General features: G+C 36.2%; 4 protein-coding genes across 4 annotated transcripts; 2 read left to right on the forward strand and 2 right to left on the reverse strand.

Moving 5' to 3' along the window:
• Positions 1-1,906: 1,906 nt before the first annotated feature.
• LOC147287688 (protein SHOU4-like) lies at positions 1,907-6,312 on the forward strand. Its single transcript, XM_086239731.1, has 5 exons — positions 1,907-2,156; positions 3,648-4,620; positions 4,722-4,877; positions 5,314-5,525; positions 5,720-6,312. Exons 2-5 carry the CDS (start codon positions 3,727-3,729, stop codon positions 5,910-5,912), a joined length of 1,455 nt encoding a protein of 484 aa, XP_086095857.1. The 5' UTR covers positions 1,907-2,156; positions 3,648-3,726; the 3' UTR covers positions 5,913-6,312.
• Positions 6,313-7,207: 895 nt separating this feature from the next.
• On the forward strand, positions 7,208-12,767 carry LOC147287689 (Galactose oxidase/kelch repeat superfamily protein). The gene is made up of 7 exons (XM_086241117.1): positions 7,208-7,553; positions 8,390-8,575; positions 9,785-10,014; positions 10,703-10,873; positions 11,514-11,619; positions 11,978-12,184; positions 12,304-12,767. Exons 1-7 carry the CDS (start codon positions 7,335-7,337, stop codon positions 12,472-12,474), a joined length of 1,290 nt encoding a protein of 429 aa, XP_086097243.1. The 5' UTR covers positions 7,208-7,334; the 3' UTR covers positions 12,475-12,767.
• A 589-nt stretch (positions 12,768-13,356) lies between these two features.
• Positions 13,357-16,607, reverse strand: LOC147287690 (Kelch repeat-containing F-box family protein). The gene is made up of 2 exons (XM_086241086.1): positions 15,976-16,607; positions 13,357-14,496 (listed from the first exon to the last, which is right to left on the reverse strand). The coding sequence occupies exons 1-2, from the start codon at positions 16,385-16,387 to the stop codon at positions 13,526-13,528; spliced, it is 1,383 nt and encodes a 460-aa protein (XP_086097212.1). The 5' UTR covers positions 16,388-16,607; the 3' UTR covers positions 13,357-13,525.
• A 1,811-nt stretch (positions 16,608-18,418) lies between these two features.
• On the reverse strand, positions 18,419-22,814 carry LOC147287691 (Pyridoxamine 5'-phosphate oxidase family protein). Its single transcript, XM_086241464.1, has 9 exons — positions 22,382-22,814; positions 21,796-21,996; positions 21,553-21,655; positions 21,170-21,249; positions 21,007-21,084; positions 20,397-20,488; positions 19,381-19,492; positions 18,809-18,934; positions 18,419-18,698 (listed from the first exon to the last, which is right to left on the reverse strand). Exons 1-9 carry the CDS (start codon positions 22,622-22,624, stop codon positions 18,588-18,590), a joined length of 1,146 nt encoding a protein of 381 aa, XP_086097590.1. The 5' UTR covers positions 22,625-22,814; the 3' UTR covers positions 18,419-18,587.
• Between the last annotated feature and the right edge of the window lie 1,163 nt (positions 22,815-23,977).

Consider the following 23,977-nt stretch of genomic DNA (forward strand, 5'->3'; position numbering starts at 1 on the left):
TCGAAAATTTCAAATTTTATCCGAAAGTTCCGAAAATGTTATATTCCGAAAAATTCCGAAAATTCCGAGAAATCCAAAAATTTCGAATCGGAATGAGATGTTGAAATTCCGATTTTTTGGAATGGAAATTGGAACATAAATTTCATTCCAAAATTTTTTGGATTGGAATTGAAACACCCTATTTCCGATCCAATCCGGCCGAAACACACCCCTACGCCCATCCCCTCTGCGCCCAGCCTCGCCCCTCCCCTCCGCGCCCAGCTTCGCCCCTCCCCTCCGCACCTAGCCTTGCCCTGCCCCACCTGATGCCAATATCGAAGGAGAAGGAGAAGGAGAAGGAGAAGGAGAAAGAGAAAGAGAAAGAGAAAGAGAGGGGAAGATAGAGAGAGAGAGAGAGAGGAACTTTGGCGACGGCCTGGGTTGGCTGTGGGGTGCGGGGGTGGGTTGGCTGTAGGTGTGCAAGGGTGGAGTCGGGCTGAGTTGCTGCGGGTGTGTGTATTTTTTTTTTTTTTGAGTGTGGGTAATTTGGAATTTTAGGGGTGTGTTTTGAGAAATTGTGAAATTTAAAATATTTTATGGGTGTGTAGAAGTAAAGTGTGTGCAAAAAGAAAAAAAAGGGTGTGCAAATAGCAGCACTCTTCCTGATTCATCATAAGAAAGTAAAGGTTACTTGGATGGTTAAGAATTTTTCACTATATGAAAGTAAGAAAATAAGTATAGAAAATGTTCACCTTTTCTGGGTTTTATGGTGAATTTGAACGGCCCCAAATGAAAATCAGTATAGAAAAATGACCCGATTTTCATAAATTAGAAAATCAACCATTTTTTGCATACAAAAATGCAATTATACGTTCATCTTAAGTTCTTAACTAATCTCAACCCCTGTAAAAAGAATATAATAGTTCTTTTTATACGAAAAAAGAGTTTAAGTTTTCAAATAGTGAAGAAAAAAGTATTTTTGCATTAAGATTTTCCTTTTGTTCATTTCATTGTAGAATTCACCTATTTTTTCCCCCGTTTAAAACTCACCTTTTGATAATGGCCAAAAAAAATTCACTTTTTGATTAGTTTAAAATTTATGATTTTATGACATCCAGTTACTTTTGACCCTCAAATATTAATGAATTCACTTTTCTACTTCTAAAATAGAGATTCTTAGATATAAATATGTGATTGTATGTCACATGATCACTACAAAATACAAATTCATCATTAACAGCCTATTAAAAGGGTTGAGCCAACCAATCTATTGATAGATTAGGCCAAGTTGCAATTCATTGTACCAAACTAAAATCCAATGAAGCAATGAAGCAATGATTCATGCATCTTTTAATGATTATACTAATTTTACATTTTTTTTATATGAAAGAGGAAGATACGAATCTTAAAATCTCTCTCAATATAACGGAGAAAAATATTGCTTTATCTTTAACTTGTTTGCCAATTCTTCTTGTTCATTATAAAATCTAATTTTTATTGATGCTCATAAATGTTTTCTTGATGGGTTTATGTTGCCTATAAAGTATTAACTAACTAATTAATTAATTGAATTTTGTGTTAGCTTCTCACCCATGAGGGCCATGACCCAAAATAAGACAAAGACAATAAGATGGGAAAAGAAAAAAAAGATCCTACCTTGTGACTACTGACTAGTACAGTAGTACTGCAGCATTACAAACAACCAAAGGGTCGAACACTCCAAGTCTCCAACACACCAAAAAGGAAAAAATTAAATAAAGAAATAAGAACAATAGAGAGAGAAAAAGAAAAGTAGCCCCACAAGAGTTAGGGGTATATTTGACATCCTGAGAAATAATGAGGAAAATTATGTAATTTCAAATAGAGAGATGTACAGTTTACATTAGACACTGAGCTATATAATAATTAGTGTATACATATTTTTCTCTATACCGTAGTACGAAGTAATCATATTTTCTTCACTTGGGAGGTTTTGTGCCGGACCAGACAACCCACCAGTTGTTGCGCCTCTCTCAAGTCTCAAGTGAGAAAAACAAACACAACCCAAAAAGAGATTTTAGGAGAGAGTCTGAGATTTTTCTTTTTAGTGCTCTTTGTCTTTATCAATCAAACCATGATGTCTCCAAATCTCCAGATTTCAGCTTCCACTGCTTCTTCTTCTTCTTCTTCTCCTTCAGGTAAGTGAAGAAATTTTCCTAATTGCCATTTCGCCAGGGGCCCATGTTTTTCCTCTCAGTCAGCTACTCTTTGACTGTGAGAGTTTCAGTGTCAATCTCTGCTAGTTTTCTTAGATCTTTTGCATTTTCTCACTGTTTGCTCAAAATGGTGATCTGGGTATGCTATATTTCCTTGATTTGGGCTTTGAGAGTGGTCATTTGGATGGTTGGTGCTTTAAGATGGTGTCATTTCGATGAAATATTGGCATATATGGAAGGTTATGCTGGCTCCTACTTTCCTTGAAATCTGGCTTGTCTTTGTTACTTTGGGTTTGTTTGGTTGTTGAGAACGTGTGGGAAGAGAAATTAGTAAAACTTTGAGCTTTTCTTGTTGTTGTTTCATTTGGACTTATTATAGTTAAAACCCCCCACTGAACTGTGCAAGACTCAGAAATCTCCACTTGTGTTCTAGATCTTTTTCATATCTTTAATTTATGTGCAAATTTTGATGTGGGTATGCTTTGTTTTACTGATTCGAGGTAAAAATTTTAGTTATTTTAAATCTTTCTAAAAATGGAAGATTTTGATACTAACTTTATTTTTTGAGTTATACTGGGTGTTTGCCTTTTTCTTGTTTAGTTGAGGAAATGTAGGAAAAAAAGTCAACATTTTGAATTTACAAATTTTCAAAATTGAAGACCAAGTATTCAAAGTCTCTTCTCAACTGTGCTTGGAATCCTGTCTCTTGTTTTGCCTTGCTTCAGATCCTATTTGATTTCATGATTTGATTTTTTTCTTTCTAAGTTAGTTATCTAGGAATGCTATCTTTCCTTGATTTGGGTCATGGAATCTGGATTCTGAGTTGTAGATTTTTGAAAATAGTAAGCTTGAATTTTTTGTGAATATAAGATTTCTTTTCAGCTAGCTTGGTTGTTGAGATGATTTTAATTGTTTTTTTAAAGATAAGTAAAAACCATTCGAGTGTGATCCTGAACTGACTTCCAAATCCTATATATCTGGTCATTGCTGACCTTCTATTTCTTGATTATTTTGTTTGAAATGGTATTTTACAGATCTTGTAATTAATTCATTTCGTCCATGATATGGTTCTTTTGAGTCTGGACGGTGTTTCAGAATGATATTATGTCGTGTGGGTATATATGGAAGAAAGAACATAGCGTGGATGTTGACTCTTCCACGGGTGTATAAATTAGGCCGGCATTGTGATAAATTTGCCATAGTATACAAAGTATATACTGTTTAAAAATATTTTACCTATACTGGAATTATAAGATGACATTGTGATTTAGTTCTTTTGTGCCCTTGTCTTTATTGGTTAATGACTGCGGTGTTTATTTTCTTAATAAACTACTGTTCTACTGCAATCTCTTATCCATTTATGTGTTACTATGGTGGGGTGTGGGTGTGGCTGTTGGTTACTAGGTTTGGTTTTTAGATAAGCAACAAGTGTGATTCTAACTATTTTAGTGCTGTTTTTTATTTCCTTCCTAGGAGGATCGCATCAGTAAACTGCTAGTCTACTAGTTGAGTTTATTGTGTAATATCTTGTGGGATCTTTCAAAGGAGCTAGATGGGTTCCAGGTTCCCATCTCATCAACTCAGCAATGGCCTCTATGTATCAGGCAGGCCAGAGCAACCAAAGGAAAGGACTCCAACTATGAGCTCGGTTGCCATGCCCTATACTGGTGGAGATATCAAGAAGTCCGGAGAACTAGGGAAGATGTTTGATATCCCTATGGATGGCAAGTCTAGAAAATCTGGACCCATAACTGGTGCTCCTTCAAGGACTGGATCTTTTGGAGGTGCTGCTTCACATTCAGGACCAATCCCTAATGCTGCAGTTCGTGCTGGCTATACCACATCAGGTCCCGTATCATCTGGAGGCATGCCTGGTTCAGCTTCTGTAAAGAAGTCAAATTCTGGACCACTGAATAAGCATGGGGAGCCCATAAAGAAGTCATCTGGTCCTCAATCTGGTGGGGTGACACCAACTGGCCGCCAAAACTCTGGGCCTCTTCCTCCTGTTCTCCCTGCAACAGGTCTCATTACATCTGGACCCATTTCTTCTGGCCCACTAAATGCTTCTGGGGTCCCTCGAAAGGTATCTGGTCCTTTGGAGTCAATGGGATCAATGAAAGTACAGGGGTCCTCCGTTGTTCACAATCAGGCCATTACTACCCTTAGCCAAGATGATGAGTTTTCCTTTAGGAAGAGCTTCCCAAAGCTAGTATTATGGTCTTTGATTCTTCTTTTCGTGATGGGGTTCATAGCTGGTGGTTTTATTCTTGGTGCAGTCCACAATGCAATTCTCCTCATTGTGGTTGTGGTCCTTTTCGGTGCAGTTGCTACACTATTCACATGGAATACATATTGGGGAAGAAAAGCTATTATAGGTTATATTGCTAGTTATTCTGATTCTGAGCTGAGGACTGCGGAGAATGGGCAATTTGTGAAGGTCTCAGGGGTAACTATTGTTTGGCTTATAACTATTGTTGATCTGGGTTATTGTTCTGCATATGCTTGATCAATATTTTTCACAAGTTATATCTGGTTCTATTTTTTAAGGTGGTCACTTGTGGCAATGTGCCCCTTGAGTCGTCCTTTCAAAAGGTTCCTAGATGTGTGTATACATCTACAAGTTTATATGAGTATCGAGGATGGGATTCAAAAGCTGCCAACACTACACATCGTCGTTTTACTTGGGGGCTCAGATCCCTGGAAGTGAGTAACTGAAAGTCAGCTTATTATTTGATAGAATGTCGTATAGTCTCTCTTTCTACTTTTTTTTTTTGGGGGGGGGGGGGGGTGTGCTCATAAGTCATAACTGATTTTTTTCCTCTTTAACTTCTAAAAGAAATTAAGACTATGTAGTTGACCAGTTTTATGTCTTGTGCATGCAGGTAAAATTTTGAGAGGTTTTAATGTGTTTTTAAAGTTGATGTACAATACACAATTCTGATTTTCCGATCCACTAAGTCCTACTGTTTGAATTTTGTTGGTGTATTTGTTTCTGGTTTACTTGCCTTTTTGCTTTGAATGTCCAGTTGTTGCAAGGAGCCATTACATGGTGATGCCAAGGGACTTGTGTGGCTGCCAGATTTGTCTGGTCTTTAGATTTCACACCTGACCAGAATTTTCTATTTATGCCATTTGACAGAGGCGTGTGGTAGACTTCTACATCTCTGATTTCCAATCTGGGTTAAGAGCATTGGTTAAGACTGGCTATGGAGCAAGGGTGACTCCCTATGTTGATGATTCGATTGTCATTGATGTGAATCCTGAAAATGAAGACTTGTCTCCAGAGTTTATTAGGTGGTTGGGAGAGAGGAACCTTTCAAGTGATGATCGCGTAATGCGGTTGAAAGAAGGGTAATAGCTCTCTCTTATAATTATCAGATTGTAGTTATATATTGAAGTACAGGCATTCAACCGTATGTGATTAATTGACAATGATTGATCAAGTCTACATGATGATGATATATATATATATATATGTAAAGTCAATGATTTTGTGATGTGTTTGTAGATCTTCTGAACTGCAATATTATATTTGCACTTTGCAGGTACATTAAAGAAGGAAGCACGGTTAGTGTAATGGGAGTTGTCCAGAGAAATGAGAACGTGCTGATGATTGTTCCTCCACCCGAGCCAATCACAACAGGATGCCAGTGGGGCAAATGTATCTTTCCGGCTAGCCTTGAGGGTATTGTTTTGAGATGTGATGATGCATCAAAGATTGATGTCATACCAGTTTAGCAGTAAAGTGAATTGCAAACGTTTTTAGGTATTGATCTTTTGGGAGTATATTTTTTCCCTCTATTATTATTGATCTTGGTGGTGTTAGGAGTGAGAAAGTTGAGTTTGTATCAGATTAAGATGGGGGTGGTGGTGTTCATTCCTTTAACTTGGTGTATAGTTTTCCAGGATTCCTTTCCATTTGTATTTTTCTGCTAGGGTTTGAGAAAGCTTTTGTAATGGGGTGGCTCAACGAAGCCGGGAATTTACATGTTTAACCTCAGATTGAGTTAATGTTAAATAGAAAGAAAAAAAAAATTGAGTTATTTGTATATGATCTTTTCCAAATACTTGCATTGGTTTGTCCATCTCAACATACTGTAGAATGTATCAATCTGTCTTGGTGGTGTATTTTGTTTCAGGTTTACAGTCATGAAAGTAGTCTCAGTTTTATCATTGGATGTGGCATGGCCTGGATTACTTGATGTTAATTTGAAATGCTCTTGCTTAGGGGATAAGCGGCCCCTACTTTTGCATTAACTTTGGGGAAAGATCATTATATTCTCAGCTCGATTCTATGATTTCTATCTCATCCCCACATTTTTCGATTTATGTAAAAACCCATACTGACTATATTATGAGCTCAGAAAGTATGTTACTATATTCTGAGCTCTCTCTCACTTTTCGATTCTTATTAAGGTACCAATGGCAATACACCAAGGTATAAAATATAATTTCTAAATATACAAATATGATACAAAAAGAGTACTAACTTCTTAAATTAAAACTTTACACATTACTACAACTTTATCTCAAAGTTTGCTCATGATTAATACATGGCTCACTTCAAGGCTCATCTATTTTATAAAAAGTAAAATAATTACATGTGTAATGATACATCATTTGATATATAAATTAAAAAATTTCTTAATATTATTGTGAATTGAGGTTGGCTGAGGTCAAAAGCTCCCTCCTTCACACTGGAGTTCAAAGCCTCCCCCTCTACTATAATCTTAAAAAAAAATAAAAAATAAAAAATTCCTAACATTATTGTTTATGTCAGGTATAAGCAACAAACGATAATATATCAAGATACAAAATGAATAACATTTATTGGTAGAGATATATATTTTTTATGAAGAATAATTTTGTGTCTTAAAAAAAAAAAAATCATTCTTCCATAATGATTATTTTGGGTTGTTTTAGTGTAAAACCCAAGCAAAATGGAAATTCTGCTTTGACCCCGGGGTAAACTAATAATTGCAGAAGAATCACAGTCCCTGTAATAGTCACTAGTCAGTGCCCCGGTCTGCCTCTGTCGATCTGTCGCTCCTCTCTCTCCCTCTCTGTCTCTCTTTCTCACTAGTAAACCCAACTCTGCAGCATTCACATCTCTCTCTGATTTTACATTTACGATTTATTCATTCATAGAATATACATGAAATGGTTAGACCCTCTGGGAAGCACACATCGGCTCGGTTGGTGTTCATATGCATTGGGCTTTTGAGTTTTGCTCTGATTGCTGATTTCCTCTGGGCTTCCTCTTCACGTTCTGCTTCTTCTTACATCTCCATTGCCTCCAATTGGGCTCCTCCAGTTGATACTTCACACTCCAGTCTGATCCTCACCCCCAAAACGACTGACCATGAAATACCCAACAAGGTTTGCTTGGCTATTTTGTTTGCATTGTTGTTGAATTCTCGCTTTCTGATGCGAATTTTCATCTGGGTGTTGTTTGGTTTGTGCGAAAATGTGGGAAAAATGAAACTTGTTATATGGTTGTTTCTTAAGCTCTTTCTTTCTGATTTAGGCTTTTTTATGTGAATTTCATCTCAGTATTGTGAGGAAGTGTGGGAAACTCATCTAGTTTGTGTGACCGCTTTATCGTAGCTCATTGTTGCTGCTGACTTTTGGTTTCTTATGTAAATTTTCGTCTGTGAAAAGTGTTGGGAAAAGGAAATGGTACTTTTCATTCTTGATGTGAGCGTGTTGTTTTGGTTGATTTGTTGATGCTAATTGTTGCTAGTTGTAAACTGTGATTAGTTTCTGTGGATTTCCTATTTGATTTTGTTTCGGGTGCCCAGAAGATGTTGGTGAATAAAAGGATATAAGATTTTGGATTAGTATATTTGGCATATTGGAAACTATGAATTTGCATGAACTGCTGTTATTTATTTTAATTTTGGGAATGCTTTATTAGTTTCTCTTGAAAATGTAGGAATTGGATAAGTAACGTGAAGATATCATGAATTTAGGTCTTAGATTTTCCATTATTGGGGTTATGAGTAGATTTTGGACCTGTGAGAAAATCAAATGGTCCTGTGTTAATTCCATCAATTAGTTAACCAGTATTGAATTCTACTTTCATGAAACCAATACACTGTCCCTTTTACTTATGTTCTAGAATTTTTCCCTGTTACGTAAAATTGATGGCAAATAGCTTCTAATTGATCCTTGTTTCAGCTCTGAATATTTACCATTATTCATGTTATCTATAGGGAGGTGCCAATCATAAGAACGATACTCCTCCTGGGAGAGTTTTATCAGCGACTTTTGCTGATTTGCCTGCACCAGAATTAAAATGGGAAAAGATGGCTGCTGCACCTGTGCCTCGTTTGGATGGTGCTGCTATACAGATTAAGAATCTTCTATTCGTGTTTGCTGGATACGGTACCATTGATTATGTGAGAACCTTGTATTGCTCCGCACTATAATTTTCTCTTTTTATAATATATTCCTCATGCTATGTCCTTTTAGTGATTAGAATGATCGGTTACTTATTTTTTGTTATCCAACATTTCATAATTTAACATATTGCTTTTACTTAACTTAGTAGCACTGACTACCATATAGATCACTCTAACGTTTTCTTGAGATCTTCTTCCATTGCTTCCTTATCATCTTCTACAGTTATCTCTTAGAATTTGACATTTAGGCAGAATTTGAATGAATAGAAATGTCAGTTTTCAGATATTTTTTTTCATTTAGAGTGTTTTGATGAACCCAGGTGGATGGACAGATGTGTGTGAGTATCCATAATTTTGGATTTTTTTTTTTCTTGCAAACCATTTCTTCATACTGTGTTGGAAAATCCTGATGACCTAGAAGGTTTTTGCACCAGAGTGCAGAGTTTTGTATCATTCGTGGTCCATGACACTTTGTGATATGCTTCAAAATAAATGATCCTATGCCTATCACTGCAAAGGTTCAAAGGTTCAAAGGTGATGGTGAGAGTTGACCACATTTTTATGCATTGATCTTTCAATAAACATTTGGAATAGGTTTGGCCTAGAAACCACTATTCTTTGTTTGTTGAGTATTTTTTTAGGAGTAGGAGATAATACAAAGATGGTTACTTTATGGAGGTTCTTTGGATAGTTCGGGAGGAAATAACAGAATTTTTGAACATTAAAGGGAGGAAGTAAATTTCTTATGGGACAGGAGCAGATTTTTTGTGTCTATATGGGCATCAACGTCAAACCATTTTAGGGATATTTGTTTTAGTTTAATGCATCTTGATTGAGTGGCATTTATGAACTAGTTGCAATACTTATTTTGTAATTTTCTGCCTTGTTTTTTTAGTACAGATTGACACCTTATCCGTCTATTTTAATACTTCATTTTTCATTTTGAATAAAATTTTAATGTTTCTTACCATAAGAAAAAAAAATTCACAAACTGGTGACACCAATGAATCGTGCCTCAACTCAAATACTGGGGGATTACCATCACCAACTGCTGTTAGAGTAGATCAGGTCCTGCCTCCTATATGGAACTATGATAAACATATTCGATTAGCAATACTTTCACTTGTTCACCAAAAATGGAAAAGCTTCACCCTTCCTTATTATGTACATGGGCTGTAACGTTTTCTGTTTTATTGTTTACTTTAGGTACATTCACATGTTGATATCTACAATTTCAGTGATAATACATGGGGAGGAAGATTTGATATGCCAAAAGAAATGGCACATTCTCATCTAGGAATGGTAACAGACGGAAGGTACATATATGTTGTCACAGGACAGTATGGGCCACAGTGCAGAGGGCCCACAGCGTATACATTCGTGCTTGATACTGAGACAAAGCAGTGGCGGGACATGCCCCCTTTACCAGTTCCTAGGTTTGTTTGTGCCTTAATGAGATTGCATAAAATGAATTGTACATTACTGTTGTTAAACTCTGTTTTACTCCTGTCAAACTATTTTTCTGCTGAATTTTAGTTAGAAACTAGAATCAGATAGCTCCGAGTTAATCTTCATCTTTTTTGTCTTGTTTGGAGAGTTTTATTCTTTTTGTAGAATGAGATCAAATAATTCTGAATGCTCTCATGTAAATAGTAGGAGTACAAAATAACGTGTAATTTCTTGCTAGAATTTGATTTGTGAAAGTTAGTTTTTGCTAGGATTGACATACTAATCAGATTTTAATTTCTTTACATCTTGCTGAGCATATGTTTGTCATATGCCTTACATATCAATTCCACTATTTTCTCATAAAACAGAGGTTACTTCCATAATAATAATAATTTTTTTTAATATTTTAATGAAGTTAGCGTTGTTCTAATAGAGTGGAATGGAAGAAGAGGATTAATGTAGCCGACCCACATTGCGGGATCAAGGCTTTAATTGAGTTGTTCACTGGTTTCTACTTAACTGACCTGGAACGTTTTGTATTGATGGTGTGAACTAGAAAATCAATGTGCGAGTGTAAGATTTCCATTAGTAAGTTATAGTCCAAAGTGACTCATATGTGACTCTTCTACTGCAGCTCACTCTTAGATTGAATGGTTTTAACTTTATAATTTTCAGGTATGCACCAGCAACTCAACTTTGGAGAGGTAGACTCCATGTGATGGGTGGTAGCAAGGAGAATCGACATACACCAGCATTAGATCATTGGAGTCTTGCAGTAAAAGATGGAAAACCATTGGAAAAGGAATGGAGGACCGAAATACCAATTCCCCGGGGAGGACCTCATAGGTCTGTGCACTGTCTTATTCCATCTGCATTTATGTATCTAAGCATTTCATGATGTTATTTGTCTTGAATGTGGTCGCATCAAAGTTATATTTTGAAATTGTGTATCAATAACCATTATTGAAATTTCTAGGCAATCTGTTGGTATTTTTTATAGGAAACAGAATAATTGTATTAATAAAAGTGAAGAGTACAATATCAAAGTGGACTGCAGGTCCACCTGAAAAAAAATTTATGGAGCTTTTCTAGGATTTTGTTTTCAAAAAGGTCTTTGATCACCATGTAGCACTTTTGCTTTGAGTTTCAAAGCTCTGTTTGAAATTCTAGGGTTATTAGAGAGAGGGAGAAGAGAAAGGGCTTGCCGTTATTGGGATTTTCCCAAGGGATCAAAATTTGATTCCCCCCATGGGCGGCAAATAACAGAAATAGATCATGAAAACTTGGAAATAGTTACCTTCTATAATATTTGTGCTGCCTTAGGTGGTCCTTTCCTCCCAATCCTCCCCCACTGCTTTGTCTCCTAGGCCAAGGGGGCATGAACTATACCATGATCTTTTATTTGCCAACTGAAAGTAAGAATTTTGCATGATAAATCCCATCAACTAAACCAATGCTCTATTCTGTAATTGGTATTTTCTTGTAGGGCTTGTATAGTTGTTGATGACCGGCTTTATGTTATGGGTGGTCAAGAGGGTGATTTTATGGCCAAACCGGGATCACCTATTTTCAAGTGCTCTCGTAGGAATGAGGTAAGTTCATGTATTTCTTACACTTTTCTTGGATTGGGTTTGTATTAACTAGAACCAGAAAGTTATGTCAGTTTCTTTTGGTTCCTGTTTTTGGACAAGTTTTATTTTCTTGATGTAGCACGTCATCCTTTTGTTGGAATGAAGAAGAATCTATGATGAATATTTTTTAGGCTTTTAATACACACACAAACACATATCGTACTCACCAAGCCAGAAGCTTACACTGTCATGAGAGGAACTAGTCAATTACTTATTCAAACATAGAATGAGTTTTGAAAGATAGCCAATAAACCTAAGTAGAAATCTGGTATTGTCCTCTTATAGAATAAGTTCATTTTGTTATTTTTGATTGCTTCAGGTTGTATACAGTGATGTTTACATGCTGGATGATGAAATGAAGTGGAAAGTGTTACCTCCTATGCCTAAGCCAGATTCCCATATTGAATTTGCTTGGGCTCTTGTTAACAACTCAGTTGTTATTGTCGGAGGCACAACAGAGAAGCACCCTGTAACTAAGAAGATGGTTTTGGTTGGAGAAATATTCCAGTTTAACTTCGATACGCTGGTATTGACACTTTCTTAAAATATGTACATGTCTTAATTGTTGGTGGTGACAAGTTTGTTGTCTGCTGTGCTCTAATGTTGGTTTCTGCGCTTAATTTCTTTGATTTTTAATAATTACAGAACTGGTCAGTTATAGGGAAGCTGCCATTTCGAGTTAAAACCACTCTAGTTGGTTTTTGGAATGGATGGTTGTATTTCACATCAGGACAACGAGACAAAGGACCAAATGATCCAGCACCAAAGAAGGTCATTGGAGAGTTGTGGAGAACAAAGTTAAAACTGAGCTCGTAATTGATTCTTTGGTAGCATTGCTTTTCTGCCAATCTAACCATTCATCATCTCGGAACAAATCCGAATATGTTTTTCCAACAAATCCAATTGTGCTTTACATTAGTTTTCTGGCTTAGAAATATATTCCATACAGCAGTATAGGGGATGGAAAATCACCTACTTAATAGGCAATCTTGTGTACTGCAATTCTCATTGTTATTTCTAGTTACATGTAGAGTGGTTGCATAACCTTGTATTGTATATCAACTTGAACTTCTTCACGTGAATGATGAAAATTTTAATTTTTTATGACCTGTTGCCTTATAATTTTACCATACGCAGTTTCCCCTTACTTTCTATTTTTTGTTTATTTTAATGACAATCTTACCCTTCTTGCTTTTTCACTAGGGTAATATACAGCTGGCCTTTATTTCATTGAGTTTTATTTCTTTCAGCTTTTTTAATTTTAAAGAACTAAAATAATTACTTTTTGTTAAGGATGTTTTGGGAATAAACTTTTGAATGTGGATTGAATTATGCTCTGGGAAAAGCGCTACCACACCGAGGACAAAATTCAATTCAAGTTCTTTAAATTCAGTTTGATTAATTAAATAAATTAACGTTGACATTGAAGATTCTATCAAAACTATACCTGCAAGGTAATTATACTCATTTACCTCTCGGCCTCTCATGATTCTCTTATAAAGTTCATTGTAATGTATTGTAAGATAGGCACTTAAAATAACTCCATAGAGTGGGGGAATTGCCATTTTCTCAATAAGAGATATGATGTAGGTTCCTTAAAGACTAGAAGAGTGTAGAATTGGCTCAAAATACAAATGGAGTTAGAATTGAGAAGCTCTCCAAAACTCATGGATAAGAACAGTGCATGGAAAGCCTTAGTCAGATAATGTCATTTGTTTTTTTCTTTTCTTTTTTCTTGGAACAAAGATTATCTCAATTCAGAAGAGATATAAACAGCAACTAATGGGCTACTATGTACAAGACATGGTGTAATGGAATGGCATCCATGAAAACACTTTACCTTGGCTCTAATTATTTTCATTCCTCATCACAGCTGGAGCAGAAGCTCCACAAGGAGGAGCTCTCCATCAAACCTCAGCCCAGCTGGGTCAGAAGGCTGAAGTAAGCCATCCACCATTCCACCAAACATAAACAAGTAACGCCCAGAATGATCTGTACAAGCACGATGGAATGACCGACAGTTGGGTTTGTAACCATTTGCCTTCAACCTTTTCCACATTTTTGCCCATAACTGCATAGAGTTCAGTGTAGTTGGCTGCACTGTAATGGATGGAACTGTACTAATGTCTAGAACCCAGAAGTCATTCTTCCGGTGTCGATATGAATCCTCGCCCCCACATATCAGCAAATGACCTCCTAAGATGAGTGTAGCTGAGTGGCCAACTCGCGGGAGTGAAACTCCTCCGGGAATATTTTGTAATTCATAGAGTATTTGTACCCATTTTGGAGGACCATCATATACATCCAAGAGCCAGACATCATGAAGCACATCATATCCCAATCCTCTTCCTCCAAATAGAACTGTTCGGGTTCCCCCAATGCAAGTCAAAGTGTGTCCTGAACGAGCTGGGGGAGATGGATGAGTCACAATTTTGTACCAAGTTCCAAATCGAAAATTTTCTGAGAGTTCCAACACCCATGTGTCACCCAATCTGACACCCTGCATCCCAATTCCTCCATGGATAACCATCTTTCTTCCATCAATGCAACATGCAGCATGAGCCCCTCGTTGGGGAGGTGCATTAGGCCCGACAACAAGCAGCCTCCATGACAATGTGATACCAAGGGTCTCATGGCATGCTACTTGCCCCACCCATGTATCGTTTTGACGGTTTCCATTGTCATTTATTCCTCCAAATAGAACTAGAAAGTCATCAATCACAACACATGAATGTCCAAATCTGCCACTTGGAACGCCTGAATTAATCTTCTGCCACTTCAAAATTCTCCGAAAATCATTACCAATGTATGCCACCCATGTATCATCTAGATGGCGCCCTACAAGATAACAGACAACAACAAAAACGGAATAGTTGGATATTAAAACAATGTACATAAAAAAGAATAACAGGCATGTTCCAACTAGGAACAACTGAGAAGACAATTCATTTATAATGGCTTGTACTGATATGGCTCCAATTTCTGATAAATGCAAGTAGATAAATCTGTTTTATCCACCCACAGATATCCGGATTGTTGCCCAAGCAGAAATAATGTAAGTGCAGTTTTTGTAACTATGTTGAGAAACAGGGCATTGACTCTAGTGCTACCTGACCTCTCTGATTAATGGAAAAGATGTGCCTGCATTTCCAAGTTACATCATTCACTCGGATCAAACCAAGGTCTGACAATTTTTCTTCTAAAAAAATTTGGTTTCTCAAGATAAGACCTTGTATGGGAAGAGAAATGGGGAGGGGGACGGGGTTTAGAAGTTGAGCACTTGAGCAGGTTGCCAAATATTCTTTAGAACATTGCCTTTGATATCTGGTCAGGTTCAGGATGGTCACACTTCCAAAAAAACTATATCTTACAGTATTTCGTAGCTAGAAATCAATGTGAAATCAGTTATAAGATACAAAATTTTAAGAACTAGTCATGGTGGTCCTTTTATGATCATAAAGTTCCCCTATAATTTTGCTGATGTAGAAATAACAACAAATTATAAATTTTGTCAAGTAAAACGGCAAGATTCCTACTGATTTAAAATGATCGCCAAGCCTCCAAAACATAAGAGAGCCAGTAGAAATGATGTGCAACAAGTAGGAGGGGACATGAACAACCAGCAAGATTCCATGCCCTATTTAGGCACATAAACTAGCTATAAACGTATACTTTATGACTGATGCTATATTATTTATAACAACACATGTGGAATGGCTTTCATCAAGCCAATGGATTATAAAGGTCATTTTGAGCATATATGGTTCTTGCAATTCCCAATTTGTTTTTCCTTTCCTCTTCCTCTTTGAGCAGCCAGCTGCAGGGATGTATTCTTGTCATCTCATATCTCATATTTTTGTGCATTATACTTTTTGAAGTATGAAGCTGATATCTAAGAAATGCTTATTTTAAATTTTCTCAAAATTCAGTGTGGCAAAGGAAGTTCAGTTCCACTCCTGAGGTTTATGGATGTTAGAACTCCATTAGCATAATGCTTCATCTACTGAACCCAATACAAAGCACCCAAGACGCAAAAAGAGCTGAACTTCCAATAAAAACAATACAGCAAAAAGACTATTAAAATGAAATAAAAACCCAGCCAAATCCAATGAAATATACACAAGGCATGTCTCAAGCAGTATAATTTTTTAAACCAACACCAGAAAGACATCTCAGAAACCCCTTTAAAGAGAAAAATTAACAACCAATCATCAAAACCATAAGAGATATTCATGCATGAACATAAACAAATAAATCAGGAGCACAAACCAAAGAAAAGAAGAGATGGACTACTCTCAGAAACTCTAACTGACTGACCTCCCTCAGCGCCACCACCAAACAAGATCAAGCAGTCAGACACAAAATTGAGGGAATGAGAGGCCCTGGGACATGGGAACACCAATTCACCATCTGGGTCAGACAATTTATGGCAATAAACAGAGTCCAACCGATAGACTTGCTTGTACAGCCTCATCCATGGCAGCTGATGATGAAAATTTGAGGCCTTGAGGGCCTCAACTGACTTGGGTCCCCAGTCCCTCCTGCATATAGACTCCCACAGATTGTCAGAGGCTGTTAAAGCTCGAAATCTCTTGCACGTCATGGCAAAGCAAAGAAATGAATCTATAGGAAGGAGTAGCAAGATTGTAAAGAGGTGGTCTTGGGCTATGTTGGTTATTGGTGAGCCATTGAAGTTATTGCAATCGTTGCTAGTGCTGGTTTCTGCCATGGAAACAAAGCTGTGCTTGTCTTGTTGAAGTTGTTGTAGTTGTTGGGACTTATGGCTATGATTCTTGGGAAAGTGAGCTATCTGGCAGAGAGTAGAGAGCTCCAAAAATGGGTTTGTTTGATTTGTTCAGATTGTTCATGGGGAAGGAAAGGTAAAAGGGTTTCTGATTTTCATTTTTTCTTCTACTTTTCCTTTTCTTTTTTTTGACCAATTTCTTCTACTTTTCCTTTTCAATCGTTGGTTTAGAAGAAGATGGTAAATTTTCATTTTGGAAAGAGATGGATTGTGGTGCCTGCTGTTTTTGTCTTGTTTATAAAATTATGACTGAGTCTTTCACTCCAAGTCCAACATGGTTCATTGAACTTCATTCTTTACAGTTCTTTCTGTGAGTTACTTTAAGTTTAGCCAAAAACTAAAATTATGACTTCTGAAGTTCTGAGACAAACATACCCCAATCCAAGTCTCTTTCTTCACTCCTCTCTGTCTTTTCCCTCTACTGACGGTGAGCCAAGAGAACTCAAATAGAAGGACCAAAATAAATTGGGTCGGTTCGATACCAGCGGGACACAAGTCCAACAATATAAAACGAGCATAACACAATACAATACATCATCGTATCATCTCAAGTATAGCACGATTAAGCATGAAACAAATACTTGTGTCTTGTTAGTATGACATGAATATTTGTGTCATGATAGGTCAAAATATCTGATTCATCAAACACAACAGGCACGAAGCAAGTTGTGTCAGACATGAGTATGAAAGGATTGAGTGAAAGACACCAACATGAAACAAGCCATAGCCATTTAACTTAGGTTCTTTTCAAAAAAGAAAAACACAAAATATTAAAATGATAAAAGTCAATTGACCGCATATTAAGGGTTGAGATCTTCTATTCCCAATCCCTCGTGTCCCTCTCGTCCCCTTTCTCAATTTTTTTTAAAATAAATTATTTTTTTAAGTAAAACAAAAATTAAGAAGAGGCTCTCAAAATCTAAGAGGGGACAGAAAATGACAAAAGGATTAAGGACAGAAAATCTCAATCCGCATATTAGTACTATTTTTTTTACCACATTTTAATAGAGTTGAGGCTCTTCTATACATGTGAATCTCTCACCTCTATTAGAGATAAGCAAATAAATTCATCCATGAGCCAAGCATCATAACATAGGGCCTTCCAGGTGATTGTCACATGCATGATGCATCAAGCTTAGTTATATCCATATTACCATTAGATAATGTCATAATGGTGCGAGTTTTATCTCGTACGTGTAGCAACCTTTTTACACTCTGGCATCTAGCTTGCACCCGTGTTGTTATATAAAATGTGAAATGCTTTATTCTTCGGAGTTATCCAATAATCCAACATGGAAAATTCCTCTTGAAAGTAAACAAAATTTGTCTTCATCGACACAGAAATTTGATGTGGGGTTGCAAATTTATAACTACAAATGGGATAATAGAGCCTTGAGGACTAATTGTTAGTAATTTGACCAAGTGTGAATCTGTTGAGCACAAGCCGCAAGGCATGGAATTTTGGTGCCACCAAATGAAATGGAGCAATCCAATCCATTGATATAATAGGTAGCATAGTTTGAACCCTTGGATCTAGTTTTGTCTTCCTAAATGCATTGAAAGACACTTGGAAAGCTCCAAAGTTTGTAATCCATTGACATAATAGGTAACATAGTTTGAACCCTTGGATCTAGTTTTGTCTTCCTAAATGCATTGAAAAGACACTTGGAAAGCTCCAAAGTTTGTAATCCATGGAGCATTATCTATTATTGACCCTCATGCGAGAAAAGTCTACCGTCTACCCTCCCATGTGGTCGAAGAACAAATTGTATTATTACCAGAAAAATCTGTCTAATAGAAAATCAGCTGCTCTTTTACATTTCTCAGTAACTCCTACCGGTAGAAGTGCAAATTATCATAAAGCATCTGAATCAAAATGAAGGTGGCAGTGGCACAGGGTCACCACACATCCAAGATCAAGGCAAAAGCACAAGCACAAGCAACACATTCTGTGGATTCCAAGCCAAATAATGGTGCACATCAATTCTATTGCAATTCCTATAGGTGTTAACATGATTATTTTTCTCAAATTTGAAGGGACAGCGACTCGTTTTAGTCACCATCCTCACTGATCCGTTTGCTAAGAAGAAAAACAAATGCATTATAAGCAATCCTATTTTTGTTTCTACAAATTACATACTCGGCCTTTGTTTATAAGTTTACTAAGAGCAGCCTTGGCTTCCTCTAATGTCTCAACAGAATGGCCTTCTTCAAATGATATCCTCTGTATGTTGAACTGCAAATAAGTCAAAACAAAAGATGTTTGTTTTAGAATGATAACGAAGAAGTACAAGAAAGAGGCTAATATCAAAGATATAGAAGGTTGATACTTCTTTAAAAAACTACCTGTGCACCCTGTCGGACCCGAATATCAGTTCCTTTACTGTCTATAGATATGAGAGCAGCATCATCCACCTCAGATTCAAGGGACAAGAGGTCTTTCAGGGGCTTTGAAAACATTGCATTAAGTTCCTAGATGAATAGAGAACAAAGACTGATTAATCCCCAATTGGCAAGGGAGAAAAAGGCCCCAAACTTTAAATATTAAAGTGATATTCAAAATCTACAAGCTGAAAACAAATATCGAGTTAAAGACCTCGTACAAGCTCAAAAATACTACAAAATGGCATAAAGATAATGCAGAAAGACCAGCATGCTAAAAGTTGACTGAGATCTATCAAGAGCAAATATGAAGCATGAAAGAAAATTCCCTTGCAGCACATGCAAGCCAATTTGAAAGTCTTCCATTTCGAAATTAACATTAATATTAATAAAAATAAAAAAGAACGGGGAAAGAGGAAGAACACCCTACATAGAGCAAGCATATGTGCGATTAAAAGTAATGCAAACAGTTCAAAATTATTTTTCTCTATATCTCTTTATATTTTTCTCTCTAAGCAAGATTTCAAAGCATTCACCTTCAGGTTCTGCTCCCCTCCATCAACTGCAATCTTATCAGGCTGAAGGGCTTCATATTCTTTGACATCAACCCAAGCAACAGTGCCAAAGCCACCAATGAAATATATGTCACTGTCAGTAAGAAATAAACCATGTAAGTTTCAGCACACCAAGAAGTGCATTTTACTACTCATGATTGTTTCAGAAAACATAGAAAATTCTTGGCAAAGTTCCAAAGGAGTTCTACTTAGATGGTCAAGACTTCAAAAATGAAAAACAACTATACACTCGGTAAAGCCTTTAAACTGAATGTAGAATAAAAGGAAAGGGAATAATATAATACCCCCAGATATAGTAGATAAGTGTTTATCCAACATCCAAAGTGCACCACATAGCGATTAGGAAATGTTCATTCATAGTTCCACAACAATGGTGACAATTAAAAATCTGCAGTAACTGCTAAAAGGAAAGGCATAAAAATATGATTGTTTATATGTAAACATTATACAAATGCAAAAGCCACTTTTTCCCCATAGAATGGCTGCGACTCCACTATATGGTATTTTTCACATTACATCACCTAATTCATCTTTATGAATAAATTCCCTCTCCAATATGTATTATTATTGTGCCCAAAAAGTTGAATTCTGTAAGAACAATCAAGAGAAGAAAAGCAGTCAACACCATAGATTCTACCTATTGGTTCACAGTCAAGACCTTAACCACCTATTAAGATATATGACCTAGCCCCTGTTGGAAGTGGACCAAAAGCTTTAAAGAGGCCCTTACACAAGAAGTATACTTTTAGGAGTCCATAAAAGGTTTAAGTTTCCCAGTGCCAAATTGGTTTTTTGCAAGTTAATGAATATTAAAATGTATAACGTAAATCCAACTTAATAGCCCAAAAGAGCTTAGCAGTCAAAGTGCAGTTACAGACACAATGCAAAGAAAAGAACCTGAAATGACAAGAGAACTTTTCTAATCACAAAATAAGCATAAACAGCACCAATGTCTCAAGCCAAAACTAACAACCAACCTTATGTTCTGCATCCTGAAGTAGTAGAAGTTTCCCCATTGTTGAGAAGGTCCCTGTTGATGCTTCGCTATGTATTGCTTATGAGCCCATTCCTATGAACACAACCAGATACAATGAATCTACTGCTAGAAACAACCTTCTCTATTCTCTAGCAATACATTCCCTATTGTCTACCATACACATATATTAGCTAAATATGCAGCAGATAAAACTGCAAGTTAAGAATTATTCTTACAACCCTAACATGGTGCTTAGATACAAAACTACACAACCCTAAGTTATCATGAACAGATCCCTAGGGCCAGCTGCCATCCAACGAACAAAGAATTTGCCCAAATATGAGCTTGAAGAAACATATAACTAATCCTTAATTACTATCTACCAAATCAATCATTTCATATTTTCTCATATGGAAAAAAGAGATCCAAATACTATTCACTAAGATATCTTGAAATGCCAACATAAAATGAGAACCCAATATAGAGACAACAAGCTACCGGGAAAGCTTCATGTTCCACATATCACCATGGCTAAAGAAGGAAAAAAAAGAACTTCCAAGAGGCCAGGCAACCCCAATATGTCCTTTCCAGGGCATGAGTTAGAAAATCACCTGTTGATGTTCTGGAAGTGGGTAGACATCACCAAAAATAGTTACCCTTGCATTTGACAAGCTGCTCCATCCAGGGATCTATAAAAGGTAACTCTTAACAAAATCCAAATGGAGAACAGGTAGCCTACATGCATTGATAGAGAGAAAAGATCAAATTACTAACCTGCACAACAAGTGTGCATCTTGGATCAGCTAACAAATTTCGTGTGTGGATGGCCAATGGTGAAAAAGAAAATATAGGATCTGCATATCACCAATAAATAATAGAATGATTAGTCAGAGGTCAAAAATACAGACTAAAAGAAAACAAAATGGTCCAACATAAAAATTTTGGACCAAAATGACAAAACAGACTCATGCCTGTCAAATTTTCTATCGATACACACTATATTGCTTAAATTTTATACAGAACAAGCTTATAGTCAAAGGAGTGATCTATAATTCTCTCTGACCACCTAAGCTTTAACTTTACAAGCACATCCTTTTTTCATTGATGAAGGAGGGATTATAAATTTCTTAGTTAAAGGTAGAGATTAAATAACTTACGCCCTGCTGAATCAGGTGCAAAATCAACCAGCGAACCAAATGGATATCCTTCTCGTCGATGGTGCATGCGAGACATTACGGTGCACAAATGAGCAAATCTGGCCTTAAATTAGGAAGAAAGATGTATTAGCAGCTTACAAAGTAAATAAGCCACTATCTATAATAAATCCTCTTCAGATGAAAAGAAATGACTGCATCTTAAAAAATCAAAAATCAAAAGAATGAAAAAAAAAATGTCTTTACCTGCTCCATAAGATTGCGTACAGCCAAGGCGGGACGAGGTAAACCATGAGCAGAAGTTGCACTCTGCACCCCGCCGGAAATTGGAGTTCTAAAGAGCCCAGCTCTTGTTCCTCCTCCTGCTCCACTTGCAGACGGGGACGTAAGAGACATGTCTACTTTTAATGCCTCATTCACATCCTTCTCACTATGATTTAAATTACCCTTCAAAACAAACACAGCCATCAAAACTCTAGTAGCCATTTGATGTATCCACATATTGATTATTTCATAGTACTTCATATACCAAGTAAACAAAAGGCAAAAAAGAAGCACATACACTTAGAAAGGGACAGAAATCAAAGTACTTGCAAATAACTATATAAAAAAATACATGCTAACACTGCACAACGGATTTTGAGTGAACTTATACATCAAAAACGAACAAACCAATCTCAGCAACTAACATCCAAATCTCCACTTATTTTCAGTTTCCACAATTACTTAGCAACCAAATAGAACTTAAAAAGAAAACAAAAACAAAGACACGCAAAGAAGCTGAGAACTTCGCAAGTTAATAACACATGCAGAGAGTTGCAGAAGCACATACCTGTGACAAAGAGAGAGTCTCTTCAGAAAGAAAGCCAAACCCATTATTCAAAGGCCTCAGCTCTTCACTTTCACCGGAACCAGAGGCCTCCCCTGAGAGAGCTTGAGCACGAAGCCCCAAAAAATGAGAACTTTGACTGATTTTGAGAGACCCACTTCGCTTGTTTGGTGTTCTGATTGGAGTTGGGTTACTGGTAACTGGGTACGTCTCCGGGAGGAACACAGAGCTTGCAAGGGCTTCCATGGAGTACACGAAGGGCAGAGAGAAAGAGAGCGAACTTGAAGACTTTAATGTTGGGTTGTTGGGTACTATGAACTTGGAGGCAAAAGCTGAGTGCGTGGGGGGCTGCTTTGGGGTTTAGAGATGGAGGTGGATTGTATTAGATTTTGCGCCCCCAAATTCTCTGCTTTGTGTTTTTGGTAGTGGTGTAGTGATTCAGGTAAAAGTTGGAGAGGGAATCTGCTTTCTTAATGTGCTCGAATTCATTGAATTTAAAAATAAAAACTAAAAATTGAATGAGAATTTAAAAACTTCTCATGACACCAAAAAAAAAAATATATCTTTAATTAAAATCGTAAAAATTAGAGATCAAATATTAACATGAGAAAATTGGGTATACAAAAGTATAAATGTGACGAATTGTAAGATTTTAACAGACGTTTTGCAATTCAATAGTTGACATTTTTCGTGTTTATAAGAAAATTTTTCAAAAAAATTATATAAGAACTATAATTAAGAGTCAAATGACTCAAATTCCTTCTGATATAATAATAAAATTTATGAAAACTTAAAGTGCAATTCATTTTATGCGTCTTTTTTAGACTAACTGATAGTGATTTAGAGTTTTTAATTAAATTCTTTTATTTTTCTTCTTTAACAGTTTTATGTTAGGTTTTAACTCCGATATTTTGGACGGAAATCTAACATAATGCCTCTACAAAGTTCATTCTACACTCTAGAAGGAGAAATACCCTTTAAATCGGGGAATGACTTTATTATGATTTAAAAGATTTTTTTATAAATTAAAATGACTTTATTATGAATTAAAAGAATTTTCTTATAAATTATTATGAATTAAAATGGTTTTCTTATAAATTATTATGAATTAAAATGATTTTCTTATAAATTTTAAAACACCCCCGGTCTTTATTTAAAAACTGTTTTTCTAAAGGACCTAAATTTAATTATCTTTAAAATTTATTTGAGAAGGCAAAAAATTATTAAACAAGAAACTTACTTTCCATTTAATTTTTTATGAGAATATATTCTTTTATAAAATCATTTGGTCATATAGTGACCGTAAATTTGGAGTTATTTTGATTTTCAAAGAAGGTATTTTTATAGCTTATTGTATGTGGTATTCTTGTAATGTAACCCTTTGATGTATATGAAAAGGGTTCTTAACGATTGGCCATGATCATTAAGCCAGTTTAAATTTGATATAAAACAAATTAATTGTGCTATATATACCTCTCTGATAGTCCTTTTATTTATAGCATAAGTTAGGAAAACAAGGGTAAAAACTAAAAAGTAGTACTCTTCAAAATATGCAGTCTAATTACCTCCTTTCTCAAGCACTGTTTCTCTTCTTACTCC

This window comes from Dryas octopetala, chromosome 4 (assembly GCF_963921425.1).
Source record: "Dryas octopetala chromosome 4, drDryOcto1.1, whole genome shotgun sequence".
In the NCBI taxonomy this organism is placed as follows: domain Eukaryota; kingdom Viridiplantae; phylum Streptophyta; class Magnoliopsida; order Rosales; family Rosaceae; genus Dryas; species Dryas octopetala.

Coding starts and splice junctions, on each gene's coding strand:
- LOC147287691 (XM_086241464.1), bottom strand. CDS start 22,624: ATGGAAGCCCTTGCAAGCTCTGTGTTCCTCCCGGAGACGTACCCAGTT. Junction 21,085..21,169: donor GATGCACACTTGTTGTGCAG/GTTAGTAATTTG, acceptor TACCTTTTATAG/ATCCCTGGATGGAGCAGCTT. Junction 18,699..18,808: donor GGGTCCGACAGGGTGCACAG/GTAGTTTTTTAA, acceptor ACTTATTTGCAG/TTCAACATACAGAGGATATC.
- LOC147287690 (XM_086241086.1), bottom strand. CDS start 16,387: ATGGCAGAAACCAGCACTAGCAACGATTGCAATAACTTCAATGGCTCA. Junction 14,497..15,975: donor TGGTGGTGGCGCTGAGGGAG/GTCAGTCAGTTA, acceptor GTTATCTTGTAG/GGCGCCATCTAGATGATACA.
- LOC147287689 (XM_086241117.1), top strand. CDS start 7,335: ATGGTTAGACCCTCTGGGAAGCACACATCGGCTCGGTTGGTGTTCATA. Junction 10,874..11,513: donor CCCCGGGGAGGACCTCATAG/GTCTGTGCACTG, acceptor ATTTTCTTGTAG/GGCTTGTATAGTTGTTGATG. Junction 12,185..12,303: donor AGTTTAACTTCGATACGCTG/GTATTGACACTT, acceptor TAATAATTACAG/AACTGGTCAGTTATAGGGAA.
- LOC147287688 (XM_086239731.1), top strand. CDS start 3,727: ATGGGTTCCAGGTTCCCATCTCATCAACTCAGCAATGGCCTCTATGTA. Junction 4,878..5,313: donor GGGGGCTCAGATCCCTGGAA/GTGAGTAACTGA, acceptor GCCATTTGACAG/AGGCGTGTGGTAGACTTCTA. Junction 5,526..5,719: donor GTAATGCGGTTGAAAGAAGG/GTAATAGCTCTC, acceptor TGCACTTTGCAG/GTACATTAAAGAAGGAAGCA.